Source organism: Aspergillus terreus, genomic scaffold (genome assembly GCF_000149615.1).
Source record: "Aspergillus terreus NIH2624 scaffold_11 genomic scaffold, whole genome shotgun sequence".
NCBI lineage: Eukaryota > Fungi > Ascomycota > Eurotiomycetes > Eurotiales > Aspergillaceae > Aspergillus > Aspergillus terreus.
Window position 1 is genome coordinate 896,439 of NT_165934.1, and position 13,714 is coordinate 910,152.

The following is a 13,714-nucleotide window of genomic DNA, read 5'->3' on the forward strand; positions in this document are numbered from 1 at the left end:
CGATGGACTAATTTCGGGATCGACACCTCACTTTATTTTATCGCTTTTCTTCCCAGCACGATGAATGCAGTTGAGTCGATTCTCGTTAATCCAAGTAACGGGGATGGGCTATAAGGACATATAAGATACACCTACTTCACTACAGGGTATGTGGCCCCCATTCATCCAGGCCATTCCACTGTTTGTCATTCTCTTGGGGGAAATGCAGATCGAGAAAAAGCCGAGCCATCGCCGAGGTGACGTCAACATCCTTCTGGCCCTGAAGTCTCCATTCCACTTTTTTTCTCCCCTTCTCGTTTTATAATTCCATGATGGACACTGGTCCAGCTGGAGAGAACGGATCGAATCGATCTGGAGTCTGGGGAAATCCAACATCTCCTGGGGAATTGAGCTGGTTGGAGTGGAAGATAGAAACATGTAGATAGAACAGAACCATGTACTTTTGAACCATTCACTACAATGTACGTCAGTAAGACATTTCCCTCCCCAACAATCAATCAATCATGTAAGCTCCCTTCTTCCGGCCAGAGGGAGCTCGCTCTCTCCACCTGCAGCCCGGGGCATGGCGGGGGAGAAGTACTTATTTGTGGCTCCCCCTCCTCTCTTCGTCTTCTTCTCCTTTCTCCCTCTCCCTCTACCATTCGTCCCTCTCCACTCCCCCCTTTTCTTTCCTTCTTCCATCCCCCCCTCTTCACAATGTCTGCTTCTGCTCTGCTGAAGAGCCGTGTCAGACGGCCTTCCTACCTCAAGAAGCTGGCTAGGGCTGAAGACCTCATCGACCTCTTTCCCCATGGCTCGTACATCGGCTGGTCCGGATTCACGGGTGTGGGATACCCCAAGTAGGTTTCTTCTTTGAATTGCGTTCAATCAGGCGAATTGTTACTAATGGAGTCTGCGACAGGAAAGTTCCCACGGCATTGGCCGACCACGTCGAGAAGAACAGCCTCCAGGGAAAGCTGCGCTACACCCTCTTCGTAGGCGCCTCGTCCGGTGCAGAGACCGAGAACCGCTGGGCTCGCCTGAACATGATCGAGCGTCGCAGTCCGCATCAGGTCGGCAAGGAAATCGCCAAGGGCATCAACTCTGGTCAGATGAAGTTCTTCGATAAGCATCTCAGCATGTTCCCGTCTGACCTGGTCTACGTATGTCTGCCTTTCTCCATTGGAGTGACGGATACATCTAACAATACCAGGGATGGTACACCCTGAACAAACCCAACAACAAGCTGGATGTTGCCGTGATCGAGGCCTCTGCCATCACCGAGGATGGTGGTATCATTCCCGGCGCTTCCGTGGGTGCTTCTCCCGAACTCGTCCAGATGGCCGACAAGATCATTATCGAAGTCAACACTGCCAGCCCGTCCTTCGAGGGTCTGCACGACATCACCATGTCGGAGCTGCCGCCCCGTCGCAAGCCCTACCTCATTCTGTCGCCCGAGGACCGCATCGGCACTCCGCACATCCCCGTCGACCCGGAGAAGGTCGTCGCCATCGTGGAATCCGACTACCCGGACCAGACCCAGCCTAATGCCCCCGAGGATGCCACCTCGCAGGCCATTGCCACCAACCTGATCGAGTTCCTCAAGCACGAGGTCAACCACGGCCGTCTGCCGCCCAACCTTCTCCCCATTCAGTCCGGCATCGGCAACATCGCCAACGCCGTCATTGGCGGCCTCAGCAAGGGCGGTGCCGACTTCACCAACCTCAAGGTCTGGACTGAGGTGCTGCAGGACTCCTTCCTGGATCTCTTTGACAGCGGAAACCTCGACTTCGCCACGGCCACCTCCATCCGTTTCTCCCCCGACGGCTTCAAGCGCTTCTACGACAACTGGGAACGCTACGCCGGCAAGCTCCTCCTCCGCTCCCAGCAGGTGTCCAACTCGCCGGAAATCATCCGTCGTCTCGGCTGCATCGGCATGAACACCCCTGTCGAGGTCGACATTTACGCCCACGCCAACAGCACCTGCGTCATGGGCTCCCGCATGCTCAACGGTCTCGGTGGCTCCGCCGATTTCCTCCGCAGCTCCAAGTACAGTATCATGCACACGCCCTCGTCGCGGCCCAGCAAGACCGATCCCACCGGTGTCAGCTGCATCGTCCCGTTCTGTACCCATATCGATCAGACCGAGCATGATCTGGATGTTGTTGTTACCGAGCAGGTATGTTGCCCTTCCGTGGCTGTATTAAAGAGCTGATACTAATCTGTGCAGGGTCTCGCCGACGTCCGCGGCCTGTCTCCCCGCGAGCGCGCCCGCGTCATCATCAAGCAGTGCGCCCACCCCGAGTACCAGCCCATCCTGACGGACTACCTCGACCGCGCTGAGTATGAGTGTCTGAAGAAGGGCATGGGCCACGAGCCGCACCTGCTCTTCCAGGCGTTCAAGATGCACCAGAACCTGCAGGAGAACGGTACCATGAAGATCAAGAGCTGGGATTAGAGTTGATAGAGTGTACAGATTAGATGCGGGTTGGGAATTGGGTAATGCTTGTACAACACATAGTAATGAAATTCATGTCTTGCATTGGGATGAGCGAGACGTAGGTGTGTAGTAGGCTATCAAGTAGAACAAGAAGCAACGCTGGGAACATTCTGGCAGCTCCCGTAGTCCTTTCCACCGGTGACATCGACGCTCTCCCAGGTCCAGTTCGAGCAGGCGCCGCTGCCGCAGACAATGGCGATGTTGTAGCCGCTGGATGATACGGCGCTTGCGCCGGAGATGTTCTCGACCGTCAGGTCGGTGATGGGGATGCCGGAGGTCGGACTGCCCTTGAGATCGCCGCCGTCGTAGTTTTGTTCGATGAGGATACCGTACCTGACAGCCGGGTTAGAACGCATTCCAAGCATAGAAGATATGGGAACGCACTTTGAAATCGAACTCAGCGTGATCCCGGAGTACGTGACGCCCTTGATCGTCCCGGTGTCGCCAGCACTGGCTTTGATGCGGATTCCTGTCTGTGTCAACACCCATTCCCACCCCAAATAATCACATAACATACCATTCGTCGAGCTCTTCACCGTCGAATCCTTAAAAGTAACCGTATCAACGGTATTATCCGACCGCCCCCCAACACTCCCAATCGACAACCCATGGCCGCCCGAGCAAACCCCGCCACTAAACGTCACCCCCGTCCCCGAGTTCACCGCCACACAATCGTCCTGGTTATACACCTTGGCCCCGGTAATGGTCACATCCGAGCTAGAGCCGATATCGAATCCGTCCGTATTATGCCCGCCGGCGCTATCCCCCGCCGAGTTGTCGATCGTCATATCCGTGACCGTGAGCCCGTCGCACCCGTTGATGCTGACGGCCTGCACGGGCGTGTTCGTGATGTGCAGATCCGTGATGCTCGCGTCGCTCAGGTCGTGCGCGTAGAAGAACTTCGGCTTCGTCTTGCCCCCGTTGCTGCCCTCTCCGTCCCACCACCGCGCGCCGTCCGGGTTCAGAACCGCCCCCGACGCGCCTTGCACTTTGATCCCCTTGCCGGAGATCTGGAGCAGCGGGCCCGACCATTCTTTGTAGCCCCAGGTTGTTTCGCCTTCGAAGATCACCTGCGCATCAGTTAGCTTGCGCTTCGAATGTGATGTTGAAGGGGGAGGGGAGTACGGTGGTGTCGTCGGCTAGGTCGCTCAGGTCCAGAGTCGTGCCGGAGGGCACGGCGAGCGCGGACAGCACCATAGTCGCGCAGGCCTTTTGCGAGGCGCTGGCGGAGGCGGCGCCGTTGGAGCCAGAGAAGGTGCAGCTCGTGGCGCGTTTGGCGAGGGTCGGCGAGGCTGTGATCATTGGGTCTGCTGGCGAGGCGAGGATGCCTGTCGCCGAGGCGATGAGCGCCAATGAGAAAAAGGACCGCATTGTGAGTGGTGTAGAGGGCTTGTTTTGAGGATTGGGGGCGTGAGCTGGGAGGTCATGATGGAGGGTAGCCGGATTATATACAGTAGATGTGTGGGTGTAGTTTCAGATTGCGGACGAAGTGGAGTGCGAGGGATTGCAGGTAGGCTGAAGACCGCCAGGGGTCGTTTCTCCTCCAATGGTCTCGTGGTGGAGTGTGTGGAGGGGGTGCCATTGGTGGTAAATAGAGAGCATGCAGAATGAAGCGATATCAGACACGGCGGGAAGACAAGCATTTCGCCGAGAAAGCTTCTTTCGGGGTTCTGGGGTATGCGCATGCTGGAGATTCTGGACGGGATGAGGTCTCCGTGCTGGTTTCACCACGGCTCAAATGAGTGGTGGAAAATCATCGAGTTGTTCCGTAGGTGGTTTCAGGATGGGCACTTCGGCGCCACTTCATGTTTAGTATGGGGGGAAATGATACTGCTGTAGGTACCTGGGAGAATAGTGAAATTAAGGGGATTATGGATAGGAGTGCGTAAGTCTGTGGGGAGCTGTTTCTTGTATACAATCCTGTTTAGAAGTAAACAGAGATATCAGGCCACCAGATAGGAGATTCATTGATTTCACGAGAAGCGAGTTCATTTTACTGTTCTCTTTGCGAGTAGCAGTAGATTCGTTATATATACAAGTCAAATGCCCAGAATCAACATGATGCAAGCAAAGTATCCAGAACTATTCTACAGAAGAACAACATCAATCGTCATCATCCACTATAACAACCATCCACACCCCAACTTTCCCATTACTGGCGCGCAATGGAGTACAATGCACCCACCGATTACGCCCTTCGGGGCTATACCGCGTCACCCACTTTATCCGCGCTGTCACGCTCCGGTCACACATGAACGCCTGCACTAACTCATCCCTGACCATGCACGAGCTCCCAATCCGGGACAGAAACGAAGACTGCAGCATGCCCGGGATTTGGAGCGAAGGAGACGTGAACAGAATGCGGAGGGAAGGATACGGACGGACCAGGAGGTACTATCGAGCGTTAGCATCGCTGGAACAGTGTAGAATCATGCCCTCACATTCTCGTAAGCTCCAATCAACGACCCCCGAAAGAAAGCAGGCTTGATGTCGCCCGATTCAAGAACCTCCTCGTCATCTTCCACCAACGTCTCCGGCTGCATCCATCCGCGAGCGCCGCGGGACGTCTGCATATGGCTCACAGCGGGATGGAACAGGTCTCCTCCGTGTGCGCGGACCCCGACCAGCTCCTGGGGACTGAGCATCTCGGCCAGCTCGCGGAACTCGTCTTTGGGCTTTTCCGCCACTGTTATTGCGTCGTGGGACTGCTGCTTCTCGAGTAGCTCGTGCAGAGACTCCAGCTGCGCCCCTTCCATAGCCAGTGCGGACACGTCGATTTGTGCGCCGATAAAATAGCGGATCTGGCCGTGGCTGTCGCATAATGGTGCGCATTGGAGCAGGTTCATGAACGGGGATCCGTCGCGTCGGCTGTAACGTGATTAGTACAGAACGTGAGAAGGCTGAGCGGATGCGTACTAGTTGAGGAACAGTTCTGAATGATGTCGCCCATCTTGGATGGCCTCTCGAATGCGCCGAACGCTGTTCTTGTTCGTTTTCGGTCCCTGCAGGAACCGGCAGTTGCGGCCTAGCACATAGTCCATGCCATACTGCGTAGTCCGGTGGAATTCTGTCCTCGTCAGACGGCGAACATTCGACCGTAAGGAGACACAAACCTTCTGATGCAAATATGATAGGGTTATCCGGCCGCGAGGGATCCGTCAAGCAGAACACCTCCGCCAGCCCATCCGACGTGCCCTGAAACTTCGGCGGCAGGGTGCCGCGAACCCGCGCTTCCACAATCCGGCTCGTGATGGTGATGCATCGCGAGGTGATGAAGGCCGGCAGCTCTTCCGCCGTCAGCGCATCCAGCGCATCCCGCAGACGCTCCTCCAGCTTCGCATTGACAGTAGCCCCGACCAAGCCGTCGCCCGTGTGCACCGACGGCGGCGGCGCGTCGACAGACCGGCGCACAAGCGCGTTCGCATAGTTGATCGCCTTCAGCGCCTTGCGGGTGTTCAGGTAATATGTGAGGGTTGGCAGCGAACGCGGCCGTTCATCGGCGAGGAACTCGCGAAAGCGCGCCAGATACCGCGGGTTGTTGAGGATGGTCAGCATGTGCTCGGACGAGAACATGACGTCGCCCATCTTCTCCAGCTCGTGGAGCGGCACGTCGCAGCCATCGTAGGGGGCGATCAGGTCGTAGGAGGCGCCGAGTTCGCTGATCGGATTGAACTCGTCGGTGCCGTTGAAGGGGTTCCGCGCCTGGAGGAGCGGGAATTCGTTGATCATGTAGTTTCGGCGGAGGGTCTTGACGGATGGCTTGGGGCTGGGGGGCGCGGGGTTCTCTGGGACAGTGTCGACATTGTGGGATCGCCACGGGGGTTGAGGGAAGTCCGATAGGAGTCGGTCGGTTCTGCTTGTTCAGTGGGATGCTCGCGAGCCGCGGGATAGGGACTTACCGCGATTCTCGCCCCGACTCGCTCGCCCAATCAGGTAGGATGTTGGACGAGTATGAGCGCAGGGACTCTGCATCAAAACTGGTGTATGCGCCGAAATCCATGCTGGGCTTTGTCATTGTGAGCGTGCCGTCCAAGACTGACGGACACGAACGGCCGTAGACGCATTTAATAGCGGCGCCATAGTGTCGACCGTCAGGAGCCTCCGTCCAACAGAATGATCCGTCAGATGATAGCCCTCCGTGGCATGGCTTCTGGAACCATTAGAACATGAGCCTGTCAGCTTTGACGTCGCGATGGGCGGCGGACCGGCTCAACAGGCCGCGCCGCATGGCGATTATCAGCATAGATATATGCGATGTCACAACCGACGACGCGGTGATCGATCGATCGATGGATAGCAGAGCGCGTTTAACCCCACGAGATCGGATGGAAGCTGGCGGGTGATGCAATGCTGCAGACGATCGTCCCGGCAGGTCGGGGGGCAGTGGGAAAAATGACATGTCGAGCCGCCATCCGTGGGATCTAGGTTTATACGAGTGCTCTGAAGGAGTGTTGGAGATTGTTCAGAGGTATACGCATATACACCTCACATCACTTGGGCTATTGCAGTGCTACGAAGGCATTCGCCAAATATCCAGATGAGTATGGTGGTTGCAATTGAGGCTTATAGACGCGATGCCAACATCTGCAGAAGGCTACATACAAGATGGATCTCCAGCATCAACAAACAAAGGTCGAAGGAAAAAAAGCACGCAAACCACCATGTCCAAATCAATTTTCAACAGACACAATTCCAGATACTGACACCAAATCCTTGATCATCGCATGCTCACAAACTGAGGGTTGACAACAGGCAGCCTGTGACGGAACACGGATGCGAATCGATCAGGAGTCAGCCATTTAGCAGGTGTCGCTGTGGTTGTTGCCACCATCCTGGCAGGCGGCACCGCAGTATCTGATGATATCAATATCACCGTTGGGTCCGCCAACGCACTGGAACAGAGTGTTCTGGATGTGGGAGGGGTCGGTGGGCATGTTGGCATCGTCAAGAGCCTGGGCGATTTGCGCGTAGTAGTTGCCTGGGTTCAGTCAGCTTCGAGGTCACCGCGGTCAGAGGGAGCTGGCTGTTTGGGACAACGCACCCTTTCTGAGGAGGACGTAACCGCAGTACTGGAGACCAGTCTGGCAGTTGGCGGCCACCGCCGTGGAGGCGAGGGAGGCAGCAGCAGCAAGGGCAATGGTGGTGAACTTCATTTTGAAGGGTTGGAGGTTGGTTGTTATGAGATTGAAACTGATTGTTTGTGATTGAGAGCTTGAGTGATGATGGATGGGAGAGGACTTGGGTAGAATTTGGGGAGGTTTATATAGACCTTCTTCTTTGGCCCCCATTCACCCTCAAGCCGTCCTGTTGATGTGAAGAGATAAATCCCTCATTGAGGTGAGTCTGCCTACATCCAACGGCCCCCAAATTTCTTGGTTGCTTCGCCTCTGGTAGTTAGATTGACGTTACACTGGATATGCGGTGAAAGATGGTGAGACACGCAGGAACATGAGGTTGAAGATAGAGACGTATATCGGTATTCTCATGATGTGCGTCTTCTCTGTGTGTTCTTTCTTTCTGTCTCTATCTTGATGTCATGATCTCCTAGACTTGCGTCAATGATGAAGCACCGGAATTTCTAACTCGATTGCTTAACAGTTCATCACTTCTGCAAATCTTCCGAGCCTATAGCTAGGTAAGTCACAAAGGGAAAGGTCGAGGGGCCAGAACACGTAGGATTGCATCTCCACGGTATGCATAATAAGGTTGAAAGTTGGATATGTGCATGATCTAGATCTTGAACAAGGCCAGGCCACATCAACCATTGGATAGGTCGCTTATTCTGAGCCACGAGATCTGCCGATCCCAACGCCAGGATCAGAACCCATTGGACAAGACGTAGTACTCGCTGGCGAGCTCTAACCCCGGATCTAGCTCTCTTATGGGGCAATACATGGGCAGTCCAGAGGTTGTTCCTGAACCAGCCGCTCAACGGCAGGTTGAGTTAGTTGCCTGGACAGATGAATGGCCAGACCACGACCTAGAAAGTGGCTAATTGGACGTTCGGAAGTGCACCGAAATGCTCCTCTGATAGAAGAAATGGGGGCCGTTCGAGCCTCGGTGTTTTGCCTGAATTGGCCGTGATGTACCCGTCTCGAGGTGGATCTGGTGAGGTTTAGCCGTGTTGTGGAGATAGTTTTAAGCCCGTGAGACCCTGCAGGAGATAGCGCCAAGCTGTAGCTAAATCGCTTCCGGCCAAGGGGCTCAAACAGTGCATTTGGAAAGGACCAATTAACACCACCTGTCTTGTTGGTTTGTTCGAAGAATGCGTCCCTGTCTGCGTCAGAAATACGGAGAAGGTTTATTCATGGGGCTGTGTGAGGCCTTTATTCCAACTGTTCTGAAAAGACACCGGCTTCATTCGTGCGCAGTGCTGTTGGTTGTTAGAGATCTGCATCGGAAGCTCTACACAGCCAAGACGATCGCATCCCGAGCCACTTAGCTTGCGAAGCAGTCGCCCAAGTGGCGGGGACCTCCCGGGCGATGCTTAGCGCTGACGAGACCCTGGGGCCAAGCTCAACAGTCAGTCCAGCATTCCTCAAGAAGGTTGTCCACCAGTAGTATTGTCGTTCCTGATGGAGATGCTGTTGGAATACCTTCAAGGTTACATCTGGCCTATAGTGCTAGTGGCACCTCCATCTTGGCATGAAGGGGTCCCCATCGCAAAAGGATCTCAGGATCGAGACTTCGGCTGGGGTTGAGAGAGACTTTGCAAATTCACTTGAGACAGACTGGACTTGCCGTATATTCATGCCTGGCGCACAGTCTGAGAGTGCAAATGGTATCCAGAGTGAGTCTGGAGAAATGTATATCGACCCTCTATACACTGCCAACCAACGATGCATGATTCATATAGCTACGTTCTCTTGGTTTTGAGACTATTTGGACAGAACCCTACTAGTTGATGCTGACGGCAGGCTACCTAGCCTAATGCAGTTCTGGGGCCGTTGTCGGGTGCATGCAGATGAGATTGGTCTCAGTCGCAAACAGCCCCGCGGATATAGGATTTTGTATGCCTTGCTTAGCACTGCTGGACAAGGTGAACAGCAGATCTGCAGTACTCAAGGCGCTTTACCCCTTCAACGTTTAAACGTGTAGAAAGAGACTACACAGACAGACCTGGGAAGCTATACGAACTCGATATGGCTATGAAACGATTTTTCGAACATTCAGAGGCGTTTTTAGAGGGAACGAGCTATCCTGCTGCTGGCGGAGCACTATGCCTATGATAGCCGTCCCCGTGCCTAGCGCACATAGGCAGAAAATGGACTACGGAATACTACGCATGAACCAAATACGATTTGTTAGAGGGACGGAGTCCGAGTTCAATTGAGCGATAAGCACAATCATCGCATTTATGTCACCTAATCTGTAGTGAGTCACCAACTATCGTAGATAGTACACCTAGGACATCACTAGGCCTCGCTTGAACTGGGCCCTACTATCCAAACCATTTCTACCCGCGGTGACTTTGCAGCAACGTGGCCTTTGGCCATGAGTCTGTCCCCGTGGGACTGGTGTGAGTCTAGCACAAATGGAGAATTGTCAGTGTCCATCGAGACATAAGTCACATTTTGGAGATTCCGGACGTCAAAACGATTGAATTCAGAGGCATCAGTTACACGGCTCGGGGTCAGCATCATCAACTCCCGACTGACAGACTGAACCAGTGAGCAGGGAGAGCCTATGCTCCAGCTCGTCGATAGCCAAGGTGCGGGCGGCACCAAGGGCGTCAACAGCCCCATAGAGCAACTCGACCTGAACAACAAAGCGGTCCTCGGGGCGCGTAAGAATTGGAGGGCTATGCGCAATGAAAAAGTCCATGTCGCCGTTGAGAGTGTCTAGAGCAGCCTGGATGCGATTGCGCTCAGTCGATGGTCCTTTCAAGGATTTAGTAATGGAGATGATAACCCACGTGGTGATCCAGTATTCGTCGTTGTGGATATAGATTTCGGGATAAGCCATTTTGGCTGGTGGAGATCGGCGAGTAAGGGTTTGGTTTGGGGATGTGGAATGTTGATTGAGATAGGACGGAGGTGTTTTTCGGAATGGGATAGACAGAAGATAGTGAAGGTCTGATCTAGGAGAAGTGACGAAGTATTTATATTGTGGCCTGTCCCAATTGAAGCTGTTCATGTGTTTCTTTATATAGGCAGATTCCCTTATCTTGCGGGGGTTCTATCTATGGAGTTGGACTCATTGTTTGATATGGAGCAAAGACAGGAATATCCCTGAGATCAGAGTGAAGGATAGATCCCGCAACAATGCTCCCTAAGTGATCTCATAAATAAATCAACTGGGTCACCAAAGGAACAATGCCATGCAAAAGACGGAATCTTACAAGGATTCGAGAAAGACAAAGACGTGCAACAGCGGGAGGAAAAGAGAACAAAGCAAGCCTCGGTATCGCCCAAAAGATTTGAATCCTATTATACTGGAGTGCACTGTGCAATGAAGTTAAGCGGGGCGATTGGGAAATACGTTGCTCGGGTTGCGTGCATAACTCTAGCTGACGTATGATTGTCCATAATAGAGTGCTTCTTGACGTTTCCTTTTCTAAACCTCCGAGAGGAATGGCAAGCGAAAGATGCGCCTCGCGGGTATCTTTGAAGACTGGGAATTTCTATCTAACGTTGACCATGTCTTCTTAAAGAATCAGATTCTAGAGAGATTGCGGTGCCGTATGCTGCATCCATCTATAAGGTCATTAGTGCTCTAATTACTCCTGGGCATAGCGACTGCCCCCTTCATCTAAAGCAGGGCTTGGGGCGGGCAAATGGCTCAAAATTGCAAAATGTAGACATTCAGCGGCGCCCAAATGGGTCCAGCGGGTTGAATGCGGCACCCATGAAGCGAATCGAGAAGCCCAAGGCTTTGGGAAAGTGTGGGCTTATACCTTATAGCGGTCTCTGCTCGGTTACAGTTGTACAATCTACTGTGTCGTACTTAGCCAAGTTGTTTTTCGAGCTCTAAGTACATCCTGGCCCTAGGGCCCGCCATATATGGACACCTGGACAGATATTTACTGCTTGCGATTGACGGTATCGCGACAGTCCACTGTCGGTTAAGTGGAAGAGTCATAAACCAGACAGCTCTTGCATATGGTCTATTAGCTCTATGTCATATGCTGGCCCATCGCAAAGGAAACAAAAGAGTACCTGTCATATACATCCCCCTTGACGGGACACATCATATTATCCAGATCCTCGAGTACTGCTGTACGCTGTACGCCCTGACAGCAGTGTGACAGCGCACATTTGGAGTTCTCAGACGAGTATATTTTATTGGTGGCTTCTACTCCTAGGGACCTAAACTAGAGCCTTTTAGCATGTAGCCCGAGAGGGTGTGTTCAATACCAAACCAAAAACAGCAATGCCGCCTGGAAAGCTGCAGTGGAGATGCAGGAACCGATCAATAGTTGAACCCTACTAATTTAGGGCACTCGGTAGAATTTTCCTTTTGTCGGTTTATAAGTCAAGGGTCATATTTTCGGTGGAATTTATACGATGGTTGTGTTCTGAGTAGCATGCCTCCTGGACCGTCCCTTGAGCTCCATGATGTTTCTGCTCCAGATCATTTGCCTTCTATCATGGGCGTGCGTGCAGGTTCACTCAAAAGCCGTTTTCGCTCATTTCATGGTATGTCATCTAGTATCCAGTCATTATTTTCGGTCTCGTTGATCCACACATAGGTTGGAAATACTGGCAGCTATTCCGAACAAGAATGGAAAGACGATATCACGCTCGCGCAGGCGGCAAATATCGACGCCTTCGCTCTTAATATGGCAACGAACGAGCTAGACAACAAATCACTGTCCAAAGCCTTTTCAATATCCAAGGATGCGAACTTCAAGCTCTTCTTCTCCTTCGACTACGCTGGCAACGGTAACTGGCCCCAGAAGGACGTCCTCGAACTCCTCACTCAGTACAAGGATCACCCAGCGTACTACAAGCACAACGAGAAGCCGTTCGTGTCAACGTTCGAAGGGGCGAACAACGCCACCGACTGGCGTAAGATTAAGAATGAAACCGACTGCTTCTTCGTCCCCGACTGGACGTCCATTGGACCCCGCAAAGCAGCCAACCACAGCGTGATCGACGGCTTGTTCAGTTGGGACGCCTGGCCGGAAGGCCCGCGGACGATCAATACCACGGCGGATAAGGAGTTCATCGCTGCTCTTGACGGCCGCGCCTACATGATGCCGGTCTCGCCGTGGTTCTATACCAACATGCCTGGCTTCAACAAGAACTGGGTATGGCGCGGCGACAACCTCTGGCACGACCGCTGGCAACAAGTGTTCGAGCTCGAGCCCGAGTTCGTGCAGATCATCTCGTGGAATGACTACGGCGAGTCGCACTATATCGGGCCACTCCGAGACAACGGATACGTTGCTTTTGGAGCGTCACACGGAAAATCCCCCTTCAACTACGCCCAAAACATGACCCACGACGCCTGGCGCACGCTTCTCCCATATTACATTGACCAGTACAAGTCCGCTGATAACAAAACTACTCTGCCCATTGTGAACGAGACGGCTGTCGCCTGGTATCGTCTCCATCCTGGCGACGCTTGTCGCACGGGCGGTACGACGGGCAACGCTCCCAACCAGGGGCAGAGGGAGTACCCGCCGGCGACGATCCTAGAGGATCGCATTTTTTACTCCGCGTTGCTTAACTCGTCGTCTGAGGTCAAGGTCAAGGTGGGCGACTCAGAGGCAACAGGGACATGGGATTCTGTCCCCGATGGTGGAAAGGGCATATACCATGGCAGCGTGCCATTCAATGGTACTGGGGAGGTCCGGGTATCGGTGGTGCGAGAGGGCAAGACTGTAGCAACGATCGAAGGCGAGCCCATCACGTCTGATTGTCCGTCGAGCAAAGGCATCCAGAACTACAATGCCTGGGTAGGACAGTCCGCGGCAGGACGTACGTGCGTGGAGGGGGGGATTGTCGGTCTGGTCACTGCTGCCTGGATTATCGCCATGCAATGGATGTGAGCACTGTCCTGTTGAGTTATAGAGATGTATGAACCTTCACCTATTAATTTTTCCATTCCTAATGTTTAACAAAAGGGAGAGTTATTGGCCCATTGCTCGAACTGTATGCAGTGATAATCAGGAATAGAATATGGATGGACATACCGCACTGATCCAAGGACCTCATCATCCATTCAATTCAAAACAATATCTAATTATACTGTCTTGTGGATGAACTTTGCACAGATAGAAAGAGGGTG

The 13,714-nt window shown here is 53.4% G+C and overlaps 6 protein-coding genes across 6 annotated transcripts; 2 read left to right on the forward strand and 4 right to left on the reverse strand.

The window, feature by feature from the left end:
• Positions 1–696: 696 nt before the first annotated feature.
• On the forward strand, positions 697–2,437 carry coaT (acetyl-CoA hydrolase ACH1; the record flags this gene model as incomplete). Its single annotated transcript, XM_001216368.1, has 4 exons — positions 697–839; positions 902–1,142; positions 1,193–2,158; positions 2,210–2,437. 4 exons carry the CDS (start codon positions 697–699, stop codon positions 2,435–2,437), a joined length of 1,578 nt encoding a protein of 525 aa, XP_001216368.1.
• A 546-nt stretch (positions 2,438–2,983) lies between these two features.
• Positions 2,984–3,850, reverse strand: ATEG_07748 (polygalacturonase-4 precursor; the record flags this gene model as incomplete). The annotated part of the gene is made up of 3 exons (XM_001216369.1): positions 2,984–3,007; positions 3,106–3,549; positions 3,605–3,850. The coding sequence occupies 3 exons, from the start codon at positions 3,848–3,850 to the stop codon at positions 2,984–2,986; spliced, it is 714 nt and encodes a 237-aa protein (XP_001216369.1).
• Positions 3,851–4,582: 732 nt separating this feature from the next.
• Positions 4,583–6,494, reverse strand: ATEG_07749 (uncharacterized protein; the record flags this gene model as incomplete). Its single annotated transcript, XM_001216370.1, has 5 exons — positions 4,583–4,873; positions 4,921–5,347; positions 5,396–5,546; positions 5,593–6,332; positions 6,379–6,494. 5 exons carry the CDS (start codon positions 6,492–6,494, stop codon positions 4,583–4,585), a joined length of 1,725 nt encoding a protein of 574 aa, XP_001216370.1.
• A 784-nt stretch (positions 6,495–7,278) lies between these two features.
• On the reverse strand, positions 7,279–7,632 carry ATEG_07750 (uncharacterized protein; the record flags this gene model as incomplete). The annotated part of the gene is made up of 2 exons (XM_001216371.1): positions 7,279–7,457; positions 7,521–7,632. 2 exons carry the CDS (start codon positions 7,630–7,632, stop codon positions 7,279–7,281), a joined length of 291 nt encoding a protein of 96 aa, XP_001216371.1.
• Positions 7,633–9,894: 2,262 nt separating this feature from the next.
• Positions 9,895–10,444, reverse strand: ATEG_07751 (uncharacterized protein; the record flags this gene model as incomplete). The annotated part of the gene is made up of 2 exons (XM_001216372.1): positions 9,895–10,004; positions 10,138–10,444. The coding sequence occupies 2 exons, from the start codon at positions 10,442–10,444 to the stop codon at positions 9,895–9,897; spliced, it is 417 nt and encodes a 138-aa protein (XP_001216372.1).
• Positions 10,445–12,036: 1,592 nt separating this feature from the next.
• ATEG_07752 (glycoside hydrolase family 71 protein) lies at positions 12,037–13,475 on the forward strand (the record flags this gene model as incomplete). Its single annotated transcript, XM_001216373.1, has 2 exons — positions 12,037–12,117; positions 12,171–13,475. The coding sequence occupies 2 exons, from the start codon at positions 12,037–12,039 to the stop codon at positions 13,473–13,475; spliced, it is 1,386 nt and encodes a 461-aa protein (XP_001216373.1).
• Between the last annotated feature and the right edge of the window lie 239 nt (positions 13,476–13,714).